General features: G+C 38.1%; 1 protein-coding gene across 1 annotated transcript in view; it reads left to right on the top strand.

Moving 5' to 3' along the window:
* The window catches only part of LOC126508318 (uncharacterized), a 141,658-nt gene that overhangs the window by 109,069 nt on the left and 16,172 nt on the right, over positions 1-16,417 (top strand). The window contains exon 8 of the mRNA XM_050153507.1: positions 13,663-13,820. Coding sequence (XP_050009464.1) covers positions 13,663-13,820 — 158 coding nt within the window. The remainder of the gene's footprint in view (positions 1-13,662; positions 13,821-16,417) is intronic.

Raw genomic sequence — 16,417 nt, 5'->3', positions numbered from 1 at the left:
CGTGATAGTTCAACTGCAATGAATGAATAACAAAGCAGAAGTTGAAGGTTAGAGCTAGGAAAGCTAGAGATGCATTTAGTTGGAAGCAGAGCATGTCAGAATCAAGTCCTTCTGAAACCTGAAAATCAGAGGCTACTTTTATGATGGGGGCCACCTTAAAGCCAGCTTTTGGCTAGATACTGGTTCTGTAAGAACAGACCACTTAGAATGTAGAGCAGTTTGTGACTTAATTTTGTCAAGTCCTATTTTTTAAAAAAAAAAAAAAAGAGCCTAAAGAAGATTTCTATAACAATAGTAGGAACTAGTGCTACCTTTGACAAGGAGACGCCCCCTGAAGCTTCTTATTGAGTGGTAATTATTCATCTTCATGTCTAACTCTGCTCTGAGAATGTGGGCTATAAAAGAACATTAAATTGGGCTTGAAGTATGCTGGCTGCAATCTAGAACTACATAAAAAAATCCCAGACTCCCCATTTAAAGTAAAGATTAAATGCTTTTTAATTGTTTTCTACCCACTATCTTGGTCTTGATGTATTGCTGTGTTCTATATTAATGAATTAGTGCTACACTTCCATATGTATCAGATGCCTCCTTCCCACTTTTACGGTCTCGTACCCATGACCCACAACCTGTCAAGAGTAAAGGGTAGCTGACACTAGGAAGAGGCTAAGCAGCAAGAGCGAAAGACTGTCCCACAATGACAAGGAAGGTGATTTGAATCAGGGTCATGCATTAATGGAATAACGGACCACAGTCCAATTACACTCTACAATAACTTATTTGTAACACACAAACTCAAAGTGCAACAATTAAAATGTTTTAAGAGCAGGATTATATCCTTCTGCTTAGTACATCATGACACCTTCTTTGTGTTTGGGCCAGAAGAAAAGAAACTGCATCCCACTATAGACTTTTATCCTTAGGTACTAAAATGCAGCAGGCTACAGATAGATGAAGTGTTCCCATCGTATGGAACAGAGTAAAGGGTGTACATATGAAGTTCTCTACATTACAGTTTACCCTCCACACCTCTGTCTGGAGCCAACCAATAACAAAAGTATTCGAAAAATTGTACCTGTACTCAACATGTATACTTTCTTCTTTTCATTATTATCTAAGTAATACAACATAATCATTACTACACAACATGTATATTGTATTAGATAACTTGGGGTGATCTGAAATATATAGGTGAGTTTGCATAGGTTGTATATAAGTCATGCATCATTTTTGATGGGCTTAATAATCTTCAGATGTTGCTATCCACAAATGGACCATGAAACAACTCTCTACCAATATGGAGGGTGACTGCGTGTTTTCTGGTGAGCTTACAGTTGTTTAAAAGTGTAAATTTATATATAACTGATATATAAAGGTATGTGTATGCATGTCTATGATACTTCTTGAAAGAAAGGAAAGAGGGAGGGAAGCAATGAGAAAGGAAGAGAATCCAAGAGCAAGAATCAGAAGATAAAATTAACAGCTCTCAGATGTATTCAGTTAAACCAGGCAAGGTATCAAGTGACCTCAGCTGGAAGTACAGACCCTGTCCCGAGGCTGTGAAAAGATGAAAGACTAGGTAAGCTCACTTTCCAAAAGTAAATGATTGCTCAGCTTCTTCCTGGAGACCCTTACTTTTCTCTGTCCAAATCCAACAAATAATCGTGTAGTTATTACCCTCTTTAGAAGGAATACCCTGCCCATAATTTCTGCTGTTACCCTGAGATGACAGCATTTTATACATGGCACATAATCCTTAATGCTGACAAAATATGAAACTAGTCTTCACCAAGAATGGCAGGTACTTCAGTTAAAAAAAATTAAGGTAATAATATCTGAGGCCACAGACTGAGCAAAGTTCTCATAGCCCATATGTTGTAAATTTCTTGTTTTTTTTTTAACCTGATTTGTGGATTTGTATTTACCTTATTTATGATTTTGTGTATGATGATTATAGAATACTATTCTAAATTTGCATAATTCAGGTTGGGATAAAAGGTGACTATGACGTCTTAAAGATATTGGGGCAATCTAAATTCACACATGTAAAGTAGTTATTACCATCCTTGGAAGAAAAATAGGTAGAAAACCAAATAATAACTCTTCTTATTGCTAATGTAACTGACAGTATTTTCACCAAATCACATTTTCCCATCCTAAACTATTGCCCCCAGATACCAGCCAGAGAAGTCCTACATTTTTTTTTTTTTAGTATTTTGCTAGTAGAATGAAAGTGTAACTCATCCAGTTAAAATACTTTGTAAGAAAATATCACTTGGTTCTGGGGTTCAACATGCTTTTCTTTGAAGGTAAGACTAGAACCAGTCAATTCTGCTTCTGTGCAAATACTGAACAGAATACATACTAAATCTATACTACATCCCAAAGCCTTGGTCTAGATGCAGTGATTGGAACACCTTTGCTGCATCTTTAAACATTCTGAAGTCCCCCATCTTCAATCATCTGTCCTGAGTAGAATGCCCTACAAAGCCAGGCTTCCATCTTAGAGGAGACCTAAGTATTAAAATGAGGCAATGCTACTAGAAGAACCATTCCCCCAGCTTCAGGGAGAGGTGAAATTAACAGAGTCAGAATGAAGCCTACTCATTTCTATAATGAGTGACAAACACTATTGCCAAGTAACACAGTAAGAAGTCGGGTACTTAAACCATAAGAAACAGTCATGCTGAGTCCAATGAGTGCAATCTCCTTCAGAGCTCATCAGCTGCTAAGAGAGCATTTCCTCAGGACCTAGCACTGCCCCAGCTCCAACATGGGGCAAGCAGCAGAAGCCTACTCTGATGAGCTTATTAGGCACAAGAATCTATAAGATTTAAGGGAAAAAAAAAACAGATTTTTCTAACAAGAGATTAAGAAGGCCAGTGCTAGGTTGTCAAGACACTGTGAGTCCCTAAGGAGCTTATGAAACCTTTACTCTCCACTAAGAAATCAGCATAATGTCATCTCTGGCCCCTAGGGTTAATATGAATATGACATTTACTGTGTCCGACATTTATAAAAAAATCTCATTTCATGGAGACAGTGGTTGAGTAAATTTTGATTCACATCCTGATTTTTCCATCTATTAACAGCATTTCCTTAGTCAAATCATTTAACTCCACTTGCCTGTTTTTTTTTTGTTGTTGTTGTTGTTGTTTGTAGAACACAGTGACTGAGGTGCTCATCGTATACTGCTTTGTAATGTTGTCGGAATCATTAAGGAGCATTAGGACAAATATTTCAGGAAGAAGAATCTGGGCCAATGAGTAATTTTCACTGGAGAAAAAGTTAAATACCATGCAGAAACCATTTGTATTATTTTAATCACTGGACTAGTAAAATTGCCTAATTGATAGTATCTGAGTCTTTGAGGTGACTTCTGGAAATTAGACAAAAGAAAAAGGTCGAAATTCCTAGCCAGTGACAAAGCAACCACTGTAGAGATAAGTACTCTGATCTTTTTTCTAACCTCCCTACAGGGGCTTCACTGTAACTCACAGACAGGGTCTCTCTTCTGAGATATCTATGAAAGGATTCTCTGCCATTAACTAAAGATACTGATTCAGCAGACCACTATAAATTTCAGATGCACTAAGATTTCACATAGGAAGTTAGCATGAGTTATTTTTTCTTGCCTTGTTTATATTTATGTGTCTATCTTTTGATAAAGGGGTACCCGTATCTTATGGACTCTTACTTGTGAACAATAAACCATACTTCCAATTTGTTAATCTCATTTCATGCCTCAGAAGGGGAAAAAAGAAAATATTTAATTATATGTTGGTTGTGAAGAAAGCACAACCATAGAGTTATGATGGAGAATGTTCCAGAAGAGATGATTAAATAACAAAATTCATGAATAATAGAGTTTAAATATCTTTTCACAGAAAGGTGTGTGTGTGTCTTAGGTCATAGAGTTTTGTTGTGAAGAGACATCATGATCACAACAACTCTTAAAAAGAAAAATATTTAATTTGGGCTAGCTTACAGAGGTTTAGTCTATTATCTTCATGGTGGTATGCAGGCAAACATAGTACAAGAAAAGAAGCTGAGAATTCTACCTCTTGTTTACAGGCAGTAGAAGCATATGTATCCCATATTTGGTGTAGCTTGAGCATTTGAAACCTCAAAACCCACCCATACAGTAAAGGATTTCCTCCAATAAGACCATATCTACTTTAACAAAAATATTCTACTTCACACGTCCTAATAGTGACATTGCCTATGGCCAGGAATTCAAACACAAGAGTGTATGGGGGTCATACCTATTCAAACCACCAAAGTGTGTGTGTGTGTGAGAGAGAGAGAGACAGACAGACAGAGACAGAGACAGAGACAGAAAGACAGAGAGAGAGAATAGCCACTTTACAATAAATATATATTTTCATAGTAATACCTTATATGTGGCAAATGCCCATTAAAATTAATTGATAAAAATTTGATTTAAAAAGATGATCAAAGGAATTTAGTAGCAATTTCTCCAAAGATGTACAAATTGCCCACAAGCATGGGGAAAAGAACTCAGTGTCTCATCTCTAATAATTAAGAAAATAAAAAATACATCAATACATAATTTCTTACCCATTAGAATAGCAATTATTTAAAAACTATGAAATAACAAGTATTGAGTACTGGAAAGGATAAAGAAAAATTGGAACCTTTGTACCCTGCTGGTAAAGTATATGATATAATGATTGTTATAAAAGTATGGCAGCTCTTCAACAATAAAAAGTACAATTACCATATGGCCCAATCATTCCACTTCTGGGAATATAGCCTTGAAAATAAAAGCAGAAACTTGGACAGTTACTTATAGATGTGTGTGTAAAGCAGCATTATTCTTAATCACCAAGAGGTAGAAGCAACTTAAGTATATATATTGATAGATGACAGGTAAAAATAAATAGATGATAGATACATAGATGATAGAGATGATAGATAGATAGATAGATAGATAGATAGATAGATAGATAGATAGATAGATAGATAGATAGATGATAGATAGATAGATAGATAGATAGATAGATAGATAGATGATAGATATTCAGTGGAATATTATTATATCTTTAACATATTTATCTTATTTTTAATTGTCTATAAGTATGTGGGTGTCTATGTGTCTGCATGTATGCACATGAGTACAGAAAGCCAGAAGACAACACTGGATTCCCCTGGAGTTAGAGTTTCAGTCAGTTGGGAGTCATTCAACATGAATTCTGAGAATCAAACTTCGGTCCGCTGAAAGAACAATACATGATGTTTTTTGCCAAATTACCGCTACAGCTCCTATCACATTTTCTTTAAAGAAAGTAAATTCTAACACATTCTGTAACCTTAAAGACATTATGCTAAGTGAACTAAGCTAGTCACAAAAGTTCAAATACTGTATGCTACCCTTGCCTAAGATTCTCAAGTGGTCAAGGTCATGGAAAGAGAAAATACAGGAGTGGCTGCCAGGAACTGGGGTAAGAGATTCAATGTTGGTGACTTGGAGTTTCAGCTTGTGATGACAAAGAGTGTTCTTAAGATGATTGATGGGGATGGTTTCACTCAAAATGTTTAAAGTGATAAATTCTATTTAATATCTATGTAGCCATAGTCCTGAATAATGAAAATTGAAAGTTTAATTTTGCTCCCTCAACTGCTTTATCTGGATAAACTTCTCACAATGTTTCTGTTGGTTGTGTTCCAACCTCCTAAGACGGAAACATCAGGCTGACCTGAACAAATTTTCCCTCTGCAGAAGAGTCTTTCATCTTCATGCCCACAGACAAGACATTAGGCTTCATTTTCCTCACACACAAAATATAGAGGGTGTTTTACCAAGTCACAGCATGAAACAGGATCATGTAAAAATGACTGGCAAATAGTTCATACTCAGGAAGTTATTGTTAGTGCCATTAGCATCATTTCTCCTACTTAAAATTCACTATGGGGAAAAAAGTACATAGCAGAATCCCTGCGCACAATAAGAGCTCCACATCATCTTTTTAAAAGAAGATCCGCATACCGCCTACATAATTCAACACTGAGTAGCGAGACACAGGCATGCTTTGTGAGAGGACAGAGATTGATGGAAGTTACAAAGGCAAGATTTCAGGAAGAAAAGAAATTTAAGCAGGGACCTTGAAGGATGGTTGGGACTGGAATGGATGACGGGAAATGGGAAAGTGATGGAGAACTTGAGCAGAGGCATGGAGAAGAATGGCATGATCCTGTGACACTTCCCTACTCTTCTATTCGTGACAGTCATAAAAAAAGATGGTTGGAAAACCAGGGGAAAGCCTCAAGGGTATATTTCTGATGGTCTCATACTATATCAATCTGAGTTAATGCAGTAGATAGACTGTATTTGGTGGAGTTTGGTAGGTAACTTAGTGGTTGGGCAGAACACACGAGTCTCTGGAACTGATCCCAAGCACAGAAGAAGATAGAGAGAAAGGAAAGAAAGAAAGAAGGAAAAAAGGAATGGAGGGAGGGAGGATGAAAAGACCAATTTCTTCATTGTAGAATGTCATTATTTCTTTTTGAGTCCTTCAGACAACTGGGTGAAGCCCATTCAAATTATGAAGCCTGAACTGTTTAACTCAAATTCTTTTCATTCAAATATTAATCATGGCTGAAAGGTCACCTTCCTTAGAACACATAGAATTGTTTGACCAAACAATTTTTACAAACTTAACAAAAAAATGAAATTTAACACAAACAAGAAATATAATACAAAGAATTATTGCCTAAGAATATAAAAGAGAAATTGTGATTATAGTTGTAAATAGGGATCCCTAAAAGATATCTTAAGACAGAAGAAAGAGGCTCACAAAGGACGTATTTGGAGGGAAGAATTCAGAAATCATTGAAAAAGTTTGCTAGGGCTCACTGGATGTTGGCGTGCCCAGTCAGAACAAATCAACAGTCTCTGGGGAAACAAAACCACAACAAAAGCAAAATAACAGCGCTCAGGTAAACCTAGGTTGTGAAACAGGTATGCTGCAGGTCAGTGGTATGCAGGGTATCAGGTTACAGAAGATGCTGTGAAGTCCAGAGAACATGAGGTCTGCATCATGACAGCCATTAGAACTCTTAGTGCTTAGTTAAGCCACAACTGGTACTTGGGAACAGGAGGAAGTCCAGTGTGACATAAGAGAGATGGTGGTATTCTATTTGATTGGGTAGTTGGTGAAGCCATCTTCTTTAGGGGTCCAGTGTTTTGAGTAACTCTTAGGGAAGAAAAAACTAGATTCTCAAATGTCTACCTTCACAGATCATAGAAGAGCATGCAGAGCAGAAATCTGGACTAGCACCCCATCTGAATTGTCTAGGAATTCTGACCATGTCATTTTTATCCAAGGAAAGCCCTGGACTAGCTTCACTTACAATTAGAGAAAGTCTCAAGGGCTACAGAGTAGGAAACAGCATTTTTAGGCTCTTCTGAACATCCACAAGACTCAAAAGGATTGCCATATTAAAGTACCAGAAGGCCAACAAGAGACACTCAGTCCTTATTCATAACTGATTGGCTTCTGTGTCTAGATCTCTGGGATGGAGTGGTAGAGCCTATTTTGGTGTTGAATATTAGCCCACACTTTGAAAGGCAGAAGAGTCAACATTAACTGCTGGATGATCTGAGACACTGGTATAAATGTCAAGAACTTGAGCATATCAGTTATTTGATCAACTAGAGAGTACACTCTGGGAGTGCTTCCCAGGGCTGTTCCAGGGGCTCACAGAGGGCCATGTCTGTCCTTCCTTAAGCAGATTTCTGGTGATTTCCTTGAGCAACTTAAGTTTAAGTTCTGGTAATGTCCACTTCTCCACTCATACCAGCTTACCAGGTGCTCACCTAATGGATAGGACCATGAGGGCAGTGGCCTCTTTTTCTGGGGGTGAATCCAGGTGTTGGGGGTCTGCTTGATGACACCTTGCTCAGTTTCTCCCACCTTACACTTCTCTCTCCACTCAGCCATATCCTCTCCTGGCTCCACCTCCCTAGTGTTGGTATTAAAGGCATGTGACTCCCAAGTACTGGGATTAAATGTGGAAGCCACCACCGCCTGGCACTCTTTCTCTTTTAGACTAGATCCATCTCTTGTAGCCAGGGTGTTCTTAAACTCTTAGAGATCTGTCTACCTCTGCCTCCCAAGTGCTGGGATTAAAGCTGTGTTCCACTACTGCCTGGCTCCTATGGCTAACTAGTAGTTTAACTCTGCACTTTGATCTTCATGTAAGATTTATTTGTTAGAGTGCAAACAAAATATCAGCACAACTCATCAATGCTCAGGTTGTTAATCTAGGCATGGGAAAGGCAGGCTTGACAAAGATTCAGTAGTTACCTCTCTAGGCCAATTCAGCAATAAGAAAGCCTGGTTCTCTGTCATGTAATTGGCCTTTATCAGAGAGTGGCGGGAACTTCTTAGCCCAAACATTTATATGCCATTTATAAATAGTCAGGCATTGTCTTAAACACTTTACATCTGGTTAACTCTTTAATTCTATTTTAGCTTGAAGGTGGTGGCACATACCTTTAATCCCAGCATCCGGGAGGCAGAAGTAGGCAGATCTCTGTGAGTTCAAGACCAGCCTGGTCTACATGAGCTATTTCCAGGACAGGCCCCAAATCTACAGAGAAACCCTGTCTTGAAAAACCAAAAAATAATAATAGCAATAATAATAATAGTTTCACTTTGCAGAAAAGAAATTGGGCACGGGGTGATTATGAAGTCAATAGCAAATCACTAATTGACCCACTGAGTAGTATAAGGAGTATTCAAACACCACTTCTCTGGCTGCAGAGTCCATATACCAAAAAAATAAATACCATGGTAGTCCCTTTTTACCTATGATTTTACTTTCTGAGGTTTCGGTGTTTCCATGCCTATGGTCAACTGTGTTTCAAAAACCATAAAGGAAAAAGTCCAGAAACAAATAATCCATCTCATATTGCCAGCCTTTCTGAGCAATGCAATGTATTTTATCATCCCACTGCATCCCTCTCTGGACATAAAGCATGACATTTTTAGTGTACTACACTCTATAGACCACCCTGCTATTAGTCACCTAGTAGCCATTTCAATGATCAGATTCCCTGTCATGGTGACATGGTTTTGTGCTTATTACTTTAGTTAATTATGTTCATAATGTGTAGACGTATTGATGCGAATGTGTGGCACAAAACCCTGAAGGATCAACTAAGTCTTGTGTTACATGGCAACATTGCAAGGCATGAAGAAAATATTTATAACCAGCATCAAGCACTCTCTGTTTCACATGTCCACTGGCGTCCTTGGAAAATATCCTGGGAGAATATGTGAGCCCTATCGTGCATTTAGACAGGGCACTTTAAAACAAGCATTTCATCAAAGAGCATATGGTACAAAATGCTTTTGTTTGACCCAAGACTTCCAGGCTGTTAATTCAGTTTCACTGCTTCACAGCTTTTTAATTTTTAACAGTGTGAGTGTGGAGACAAGGTCTTGCTATACACCTTTAGTTTTCCTTCTACTCCCTGTGTAGTTTAGACAGGCCTCAATCTCATAATAATCTTGTCTACATTGCGCAAGTACTGCGATTCAAGGCATATGCCACCATTTCCAGTCCTTCAGTCTCCTTTTGTAACGATAAGTATTGCATGGTAGTGGGTATACTTTTAGGAGTAATTTGGGAGCCAAGGAAAATGTAACAACTAGGCCATTCAATTGAGAACATAAATTTCTCTTCAAGGCTGTAGAGTTGGGTAGTCCAAACTCAAATACTGTTGGTAACCTTCCTCTTGGATAACTTTCAAGAAGAAACCTGTTTGTCTGGGCATAGCATCAGGATTTGCCCAAAGACAACAAGCTCCCTTAGCTGCAAAAACTCCCATGACAACAAACTCCTTTAGCTGCAAGGGCTCCCAGGGCCTCCTGGAGCTTGGAATCTGGCTGCTGCCAGGAAACAACATGGTGCAGTCAGCCTGTATTTATCACACTGCAAACCTGATTCCCCACTTCAGGCAAACTGACAAAGAAAGCACAAAATTCTCAGTTGGCAGCCAGTTACCTCTGTTGATGTCACATCTGCAGCCAGGGAATTTTATAAAAACAGGGAACGAGCCATAGCTCTCTGGAAAGATGAAATACCTTATGAGTGTACTTCTGCTTTAAAATGTGAATGGTTGCAGTGAAATTGCCTCCATCTCATTGTTTTTTAACCAAAGTAAAAGGGAAGGTCAAAAATCATGACGCATTAACTGAGAAACTATTATTACACGTAAACAAGGGTGTGATTTTCATGTTCATTTGACTTTCTGTTTTCTGTCATTTGCATCCTGCCTTGCCTGCAGAAGAAAAATGAAACACAAACAAATAAATGAATGCATACATAAGCAATCTCAAATAATCTAGGGAGGGGCTTGTAGTCCCTCAAGAGTCATGGCTTCTATTTCTCCACAATACAAAAATAGCAAAAGGCACAGCAATGAAAGCCCTCCCTTCCCCTCCTTCCTTCTCACCCATGCCTTTGACTTCTCCCCTGATCCTAGGACATGGTCAGTCATAAGCATCTTCTCATGACCATCAAGGAATGGTGGTTTTAGTTGCAGGAAGGGTGAAGTTGTTTCAAACTAGAGATAATGGGTGCCCAGTGTCATTAACAAAGTTCTGATGGACATTCCACAATTTTATTTCAACCCTCCAATTTCATTGCTTCTCAGCTCTCCAATGTATTCACCTTTCCTGGGATGCTCCCCTTTAAGACAGTCTTTCTTTCTGTCTAGATTTGTCTTGACTCTGTTTTTCTTCACTCAGAATGATCTCTTTCTCATGCTTTTCTTTGCCTTCTGAAAAAGTGGATTTCAGGGTTGTACACCCAGATAAAACGAAACATACACCCAGTGTCCCCATTTTATTTTTTTCTTTTCAAAGACTAGATGTGTCAACAACAAATTTCTATCATATTAAAACCAAAATTTTGACCAAAACAGAAATTCAAAGGCATCTGCAGATAGTTTTATTTTAGCAGAAATCCTCAAAAACACAAATGCCTTTGTTTTGTCTTTATTCTTCTCCATAAAGACAATCTATTTCAGAAGCACATTCACTCTAGGTTGGGTTTTTGTCATCATTATCTCTTGATGTTTCCCATGTCTGAACACTCTGACCTTTGGGATTCATTCTGTAAAAAATATAATTTCCATAATAGACAACCCCAACATTATCCAAGGTCTTCTGCTACAAACAGCCCGAGTTCCTTTATTCTCAGTCTATAGCTTCTGGACATCTCTAAACAATTCCTGGTTAAATCCCCTCAGCATCCATGCTATTTTAATCAATCCTTCACACAGACAGCAGCTGAACCTGTGAACTGGCTCAGGAATAGAAAGCAGTGCCAGAGGGTTTCTGTGCCTTGGACAAAAGAATATAAAGTTGTGGGGAATGCAGCCTTGAAGAAATTTTCATTGTTCCATCACAGCTAAGAAAGACTTTTGGCAGCGTGTTAGGGAAGGGATCAGAGAGAGGCAATTTAATATTTTGCCAAGGTAAAAGACTGAATTTGGCTTAAGGAAGTAGATTTTTTTGTTTGTGTTGTTGTTTGTAAAGGCATGACAGTAAAATTGAAGCCAGGTTTAATTGTCTTTTATTGCTAGAAAACATGTGATTCATGAGCCTGGCACCACAGTGCAGGCAGTATTAGAGTTAGAGCAAATGGAATCTCTTCTTCAACATCTGGATCTCACCAAGAGGGGTTTAAAGGTTCTTGTACCAGTGAAACGGAGATAAAAGAATAAGCCGAGAAAGCACAGTTGCAAGAGATCCCACACCTGCTGCAATGCCCCGTGACCAAAGTTTCGCTGCAGTTGCTACCAGGGACACAGCAGGTTCATCACCGGAGGATGAGAGGCAGCAGCTGAGATTAGTAAAAATGTCATCTTGGCCATGGTGCAGAGCCTGTAAGAGAAAGTATTCCTGGTTTTTAAGCCCAGTCCACTAAGTTGTTGTTCATTTTTCTCATACACACGTAACTTGAGCAAATAGAAAATAACCTCTTAAATAACTAAGGGATCTATTCCTAGTTGTAGAGTTTGCCATGAGCAAACTCTTTTGAATTCTCCTACATCAAAGGATGTGGAAAGACCCTGAATTCCCTGAGTGACCACATCTTACTGACACTTAAGGACAGCATCACCTACTCTGTTTAGTAGGCCCTCTCCAGACAGACTCGGTGGGTATTACTTTCAGTTAACACATCAGTTGCTCACCAATAAAAGTTCATTAGATTCCATTTCTATTTCTGATTCACCTTTAAGATGCTCCTGAAAATACAACTAAGTAGCAAAAATTTTCAATAACCCAAGCATTCATCATTGATTCCAAAAACCAATAGTCACTTGTATCCCAGTGGTCCAAGAAGCCAGACATAGATGTGGTACGGAAAGATGCTGATGGAAGACAGGGATCATATTCTGTTTCTATGTCATCTGTGTAATACTGAAGCATGCCATTTGATCTAATAGTCTTTCTCTAAAACAGTGAATATTAAGATATAGTTTACAAAAACTCCATAAAAGTTTGAGATACTACTTGTAGTTGAAGAAGATCCTTGCATCAATTCACTTATGTGCCAAAGATATGTGCACAAATAGTCACAGAGGTGTTACTCGTAATAGCCCCAGGAAAAAAATCTGTCAGTTTATACAAAGGGAAACAGACTGTCTCATCTTCTACAATAGAATATCACTGTCTTAAAAAAAAAGAATGAAGTGCTAATTCCTGCAACTTAAAAGTTAAAAAAAAATCACACTAAGTAAAAAAAAAAGCCCACAAGCTATATGGTTCCACTTATATTAAATATCCAAGAATTCCAAATGCATAAGAACACACAACATGTTTATTCATCTGTGATTTGGGAAGGGAGTACCAATTTCCAATCTAGATTACAATGGTATTGTCCTAACCCTATAAACTTCCTAAACATCAATGATACTGAGCTGCACAGTGAATGATTTCATGATAAGGAAGTAAGTTATATCTCAATGCAGGGGTGGTAAAAACAGATATCTTAATGAAGAGGGAATTTTAAGAAATAGCTAAAAAAAATCAATGAAAATAAAGACTATTTACCCATAAAATTATTTTAGTTTTACATGAATATCATTGTGCGTGAAAGCGTTTTTTTTTTTTTTTTTTTGTTTTTTTTTTTTTTTTTAACAGGAAACTGTTCTGTGGTCCTTTTGAATTGCTATCTCTGCTCTATTACATGGAGATGACAGACCTAGTTATCTCATGAGCTTTTGTCAGGCTGATCAGTTGATGGAAATGGTTTAAAAGGGGACCTGACACACAGTAAGCATGGTGTAGGTGCCAACTCTAGATGTCACGTCATTATAATGTATAGTGTGTGATACAGGTTTCTTTTGATGTCCTTTTTGGTGACAGGCAAGCTGACATTAACAATACTTTCCCAAATGGGCATAAATAAAGTTCATCTTTATAACAGCTATTCAAAGTGTATTTAAGAATTACAGATAATTTGGTATATTGTGTTATATACTAAAGATTATATAATCTACAAAGTGTGCTTTACTTTATTTTCTTTTTCTGGAAAAAAATAATCAATTAAAAATACTCATTTTCTTCCTTTCCTTTTTCATTTTCTCCACTAACTGAACATCGTTTTTATCAATTGCAGGATGAAGAGAAGTGGCCACCTCTAGACATAATAAAATTAGAAGGAGCAGAAATTGACGTTGACAACAGCTTGGGAAAACCGTTTGTGTTTAACTGTATACCCCAGTCTGGAAATAGAATATTTTGCCTCTGTGCAACTTCAAACCAAGAGATGAAAAGGTAATACATGAATCTCCTGCCTCTCTGGTTTTACTTTCAGTCAGGGGAATGTTTCCTAAGTAGTAGACTTACATATTCAGAAATAAACAGAGAACAAAATATGGTAGCAGATGTTTTATATAGTACAAGAAGTGTGGCCGGGCAATGGTGGGGCATGCCTTTAATCCCAGCACTGAGGAGGCAGAGGCAGGCAGATCTCTGTGAGGTCGAGGCCAGCCTGGTCTACAAGAGCTAGTTCCAGGACAGGAACCAAAAGCTACGGAAAAACCATGTCTCGAAAAAAAAAAAAAGAAGAAGAAGAAGTGTGGGATGTCATGAGTTCATTTTTTTTCAAGCAGAATTTCCAAAGCCCATGAGCATACTCTGTTAACATTGCTACTGTAATTCTTATTTTCTTTCAAAGACAGAAGCTCAAGAATACTGCTGCTCCCTGTTTAGGCCTCTCGTTCCTAGCAAGTTGCCATGTGTAGATATTGTAAGATAGATAGTTATTGGTATAAAAAATAAAGAAGCATGACATGGAACAATGCCCTCTAGTGAGATGAGGTAGATGCAGAAAGACTGCATTGAAATTGTATAAGCATATATTCCTCAAAGAAGGAGAATGCTTTGGCATCCTAAAACGGTAGCAAAAGTTCTGAATATTAGATACACACTCCATTACCCCAAGGGAATGCAGTTCACTGGCCACTTCAGGAACCCAAGGGAAAACTGTAATAAAGAAACTGACATGCTAAAGTGAGGGTTAGGACAGGCTACAGAATAGAAAGTCAATGGAAAAAATAGCATGTCAGTATGTCTAGTCTTAAAGAATACCTCCTTCCACCCTTAAACAGAGTAACAGATCAGAAATATTTTGATCAAAAGGCATTGTGTCCTTATGTGAGGAATATTGTATATTTAAATACATATAAAGTAAAGGACAGCCAGGATAATATGACAGCAACTTGACTCTATTTCATGAATGCACAGTATTTATTTATACCAAACACAGCTACTTCACAATTTTAAAGTTTCTATGGATTATCTGTATAACGAAGAGCCCATCTTTTGGCACCAAAAGTAAATAAATGGAAAAAATTGTGAAAGAGAATTTGGAAAGATTGTCAGACCCAGCAGATGATAAAGTTTGCTGTGAGATTGTGTCTCCTAGCAACATCAGAAGCTACACCTATATTGACACCAATTGACATGCCACCAATAGATGACATGCCAAAGTTGACAGAAAAATAACCAAGAGGCTTCAGTCCTACACACACACACACACACACACACACACACACACACACACACAACTATAGGTAGCTAAAGCATGCTGAGAATGGGATAAATAGTCTTCCCTGGAGAAAAGTCCATCAATTGGTTATCCAGTGTTAAACAGTAAGTGATGAAAACACACATACAAGTAGCATTATATTGACTGAATGTGTTAAATGCATATGTACGTATAGTGCAAACAATAAAAATTAGTGGGAAAAAAAGAGGCCATGAATTCAAAAGATAGCAGGGAGTGGTATATAGGAGAATGTAGAGCGAGAAAGGGGGAGGGAGAGATGCTCTACTTAAATTATAATCTCAAAAATGAAAAAAGTAAATAAACCAAACAAAATGCAGGGTTGGAACTAAAATGGTAGAACATTTGTTCTTTTGAATACCAAACGAAAGCTGGGAAGCATCCTAAGGGAAGACCTACGGCATACCAACTGAGAATGGGGGTGGCGGCTTGTGAGCATGGGCGTGAAGGAGATTTGTATGGAAGAGGTGCACACAGAGAAGAAGAAATGGATCAGACGGGAGCCGGGGAGACACAGTGGACTGTGGGGAGAGCAGCGAACACTGTGCTTTGACTGGAAGTTGGGGCCTTTGAAAGTTTGGCAGGATGGGGAGGGGTCGATATGCCACTGCCAGGCTAAGGAGCAAGGCTGGAAGAGCTCAGGCCTCCAGTTGGAACACCACTAAGGCATAAGAATGAAGCCACTATGTCCAAAGAGCACTTAAGAAAGGAGGTAAGGCAATAGCCATTCACCAGTATTTCCATATTTTAGTAGGTTGTGCCTTATGGTTAGTATGGCAATTCTTAATAGCCATGCTGTTGTTAATAAATTACAAGCCTCAGAAATAGTGAGTGAATTTTCTCTTAGGCACTGATCACATAATAGTAGTGGGGGATCGCATGAATGCTGCTTTAGAGATGCCTAATAGCATAATTTTTGCCATAAATTAATCTACAATTTGCAAGAATGTGTTGCCTTCACCCAGGAATGATGTGAAGAAATCCGTCTGAGGTTCAGGACTGTAGGCGGAGACTATTAGTTTATTTCCTGCCTGCCCAGTCCCAAAATAATCACTCAGAAACTATATTAATTACAATACTGCTTGGCCAATAGCATAAGTGTACTTCTAGCTAGCTCTTACATCTTAAATTTCTATTATTTCTATTAATTCTATTATTATTCCTATTAATTTGTGTATTGCCATGTGGTTGTGGCCTACTGGTAAGTTTCTCTACAGCATCTGGTGTTTGTCTCCTGTGGTGTCTACATGGTTTCTCTCTGATTCTGCCTTCTCTCTCTCTCTCTCTCTCTCTCTCTCTCTCT

The sequence above is a fragment of the Alexandromys fortis genome, unplaced genomic scaffold (genome assembly GCF_014885135.2).
Source record: "Alexandromys fortis isolate MF-2015 unplaced genomic scaffold, M_Fortis_MF-2015_v1.1 scaffold_61, whole genome shotgun sequence".
Classification (NCBI taxonomy): Eukaryota; Metazoa; Chordata; class Mammalia; order Rodentia; family Cricetidae; genus Alexandromys; species Alexandromys fortis.
This window is presented reverse-complemented; position numbering and strand designations above follow the sequence as displayed.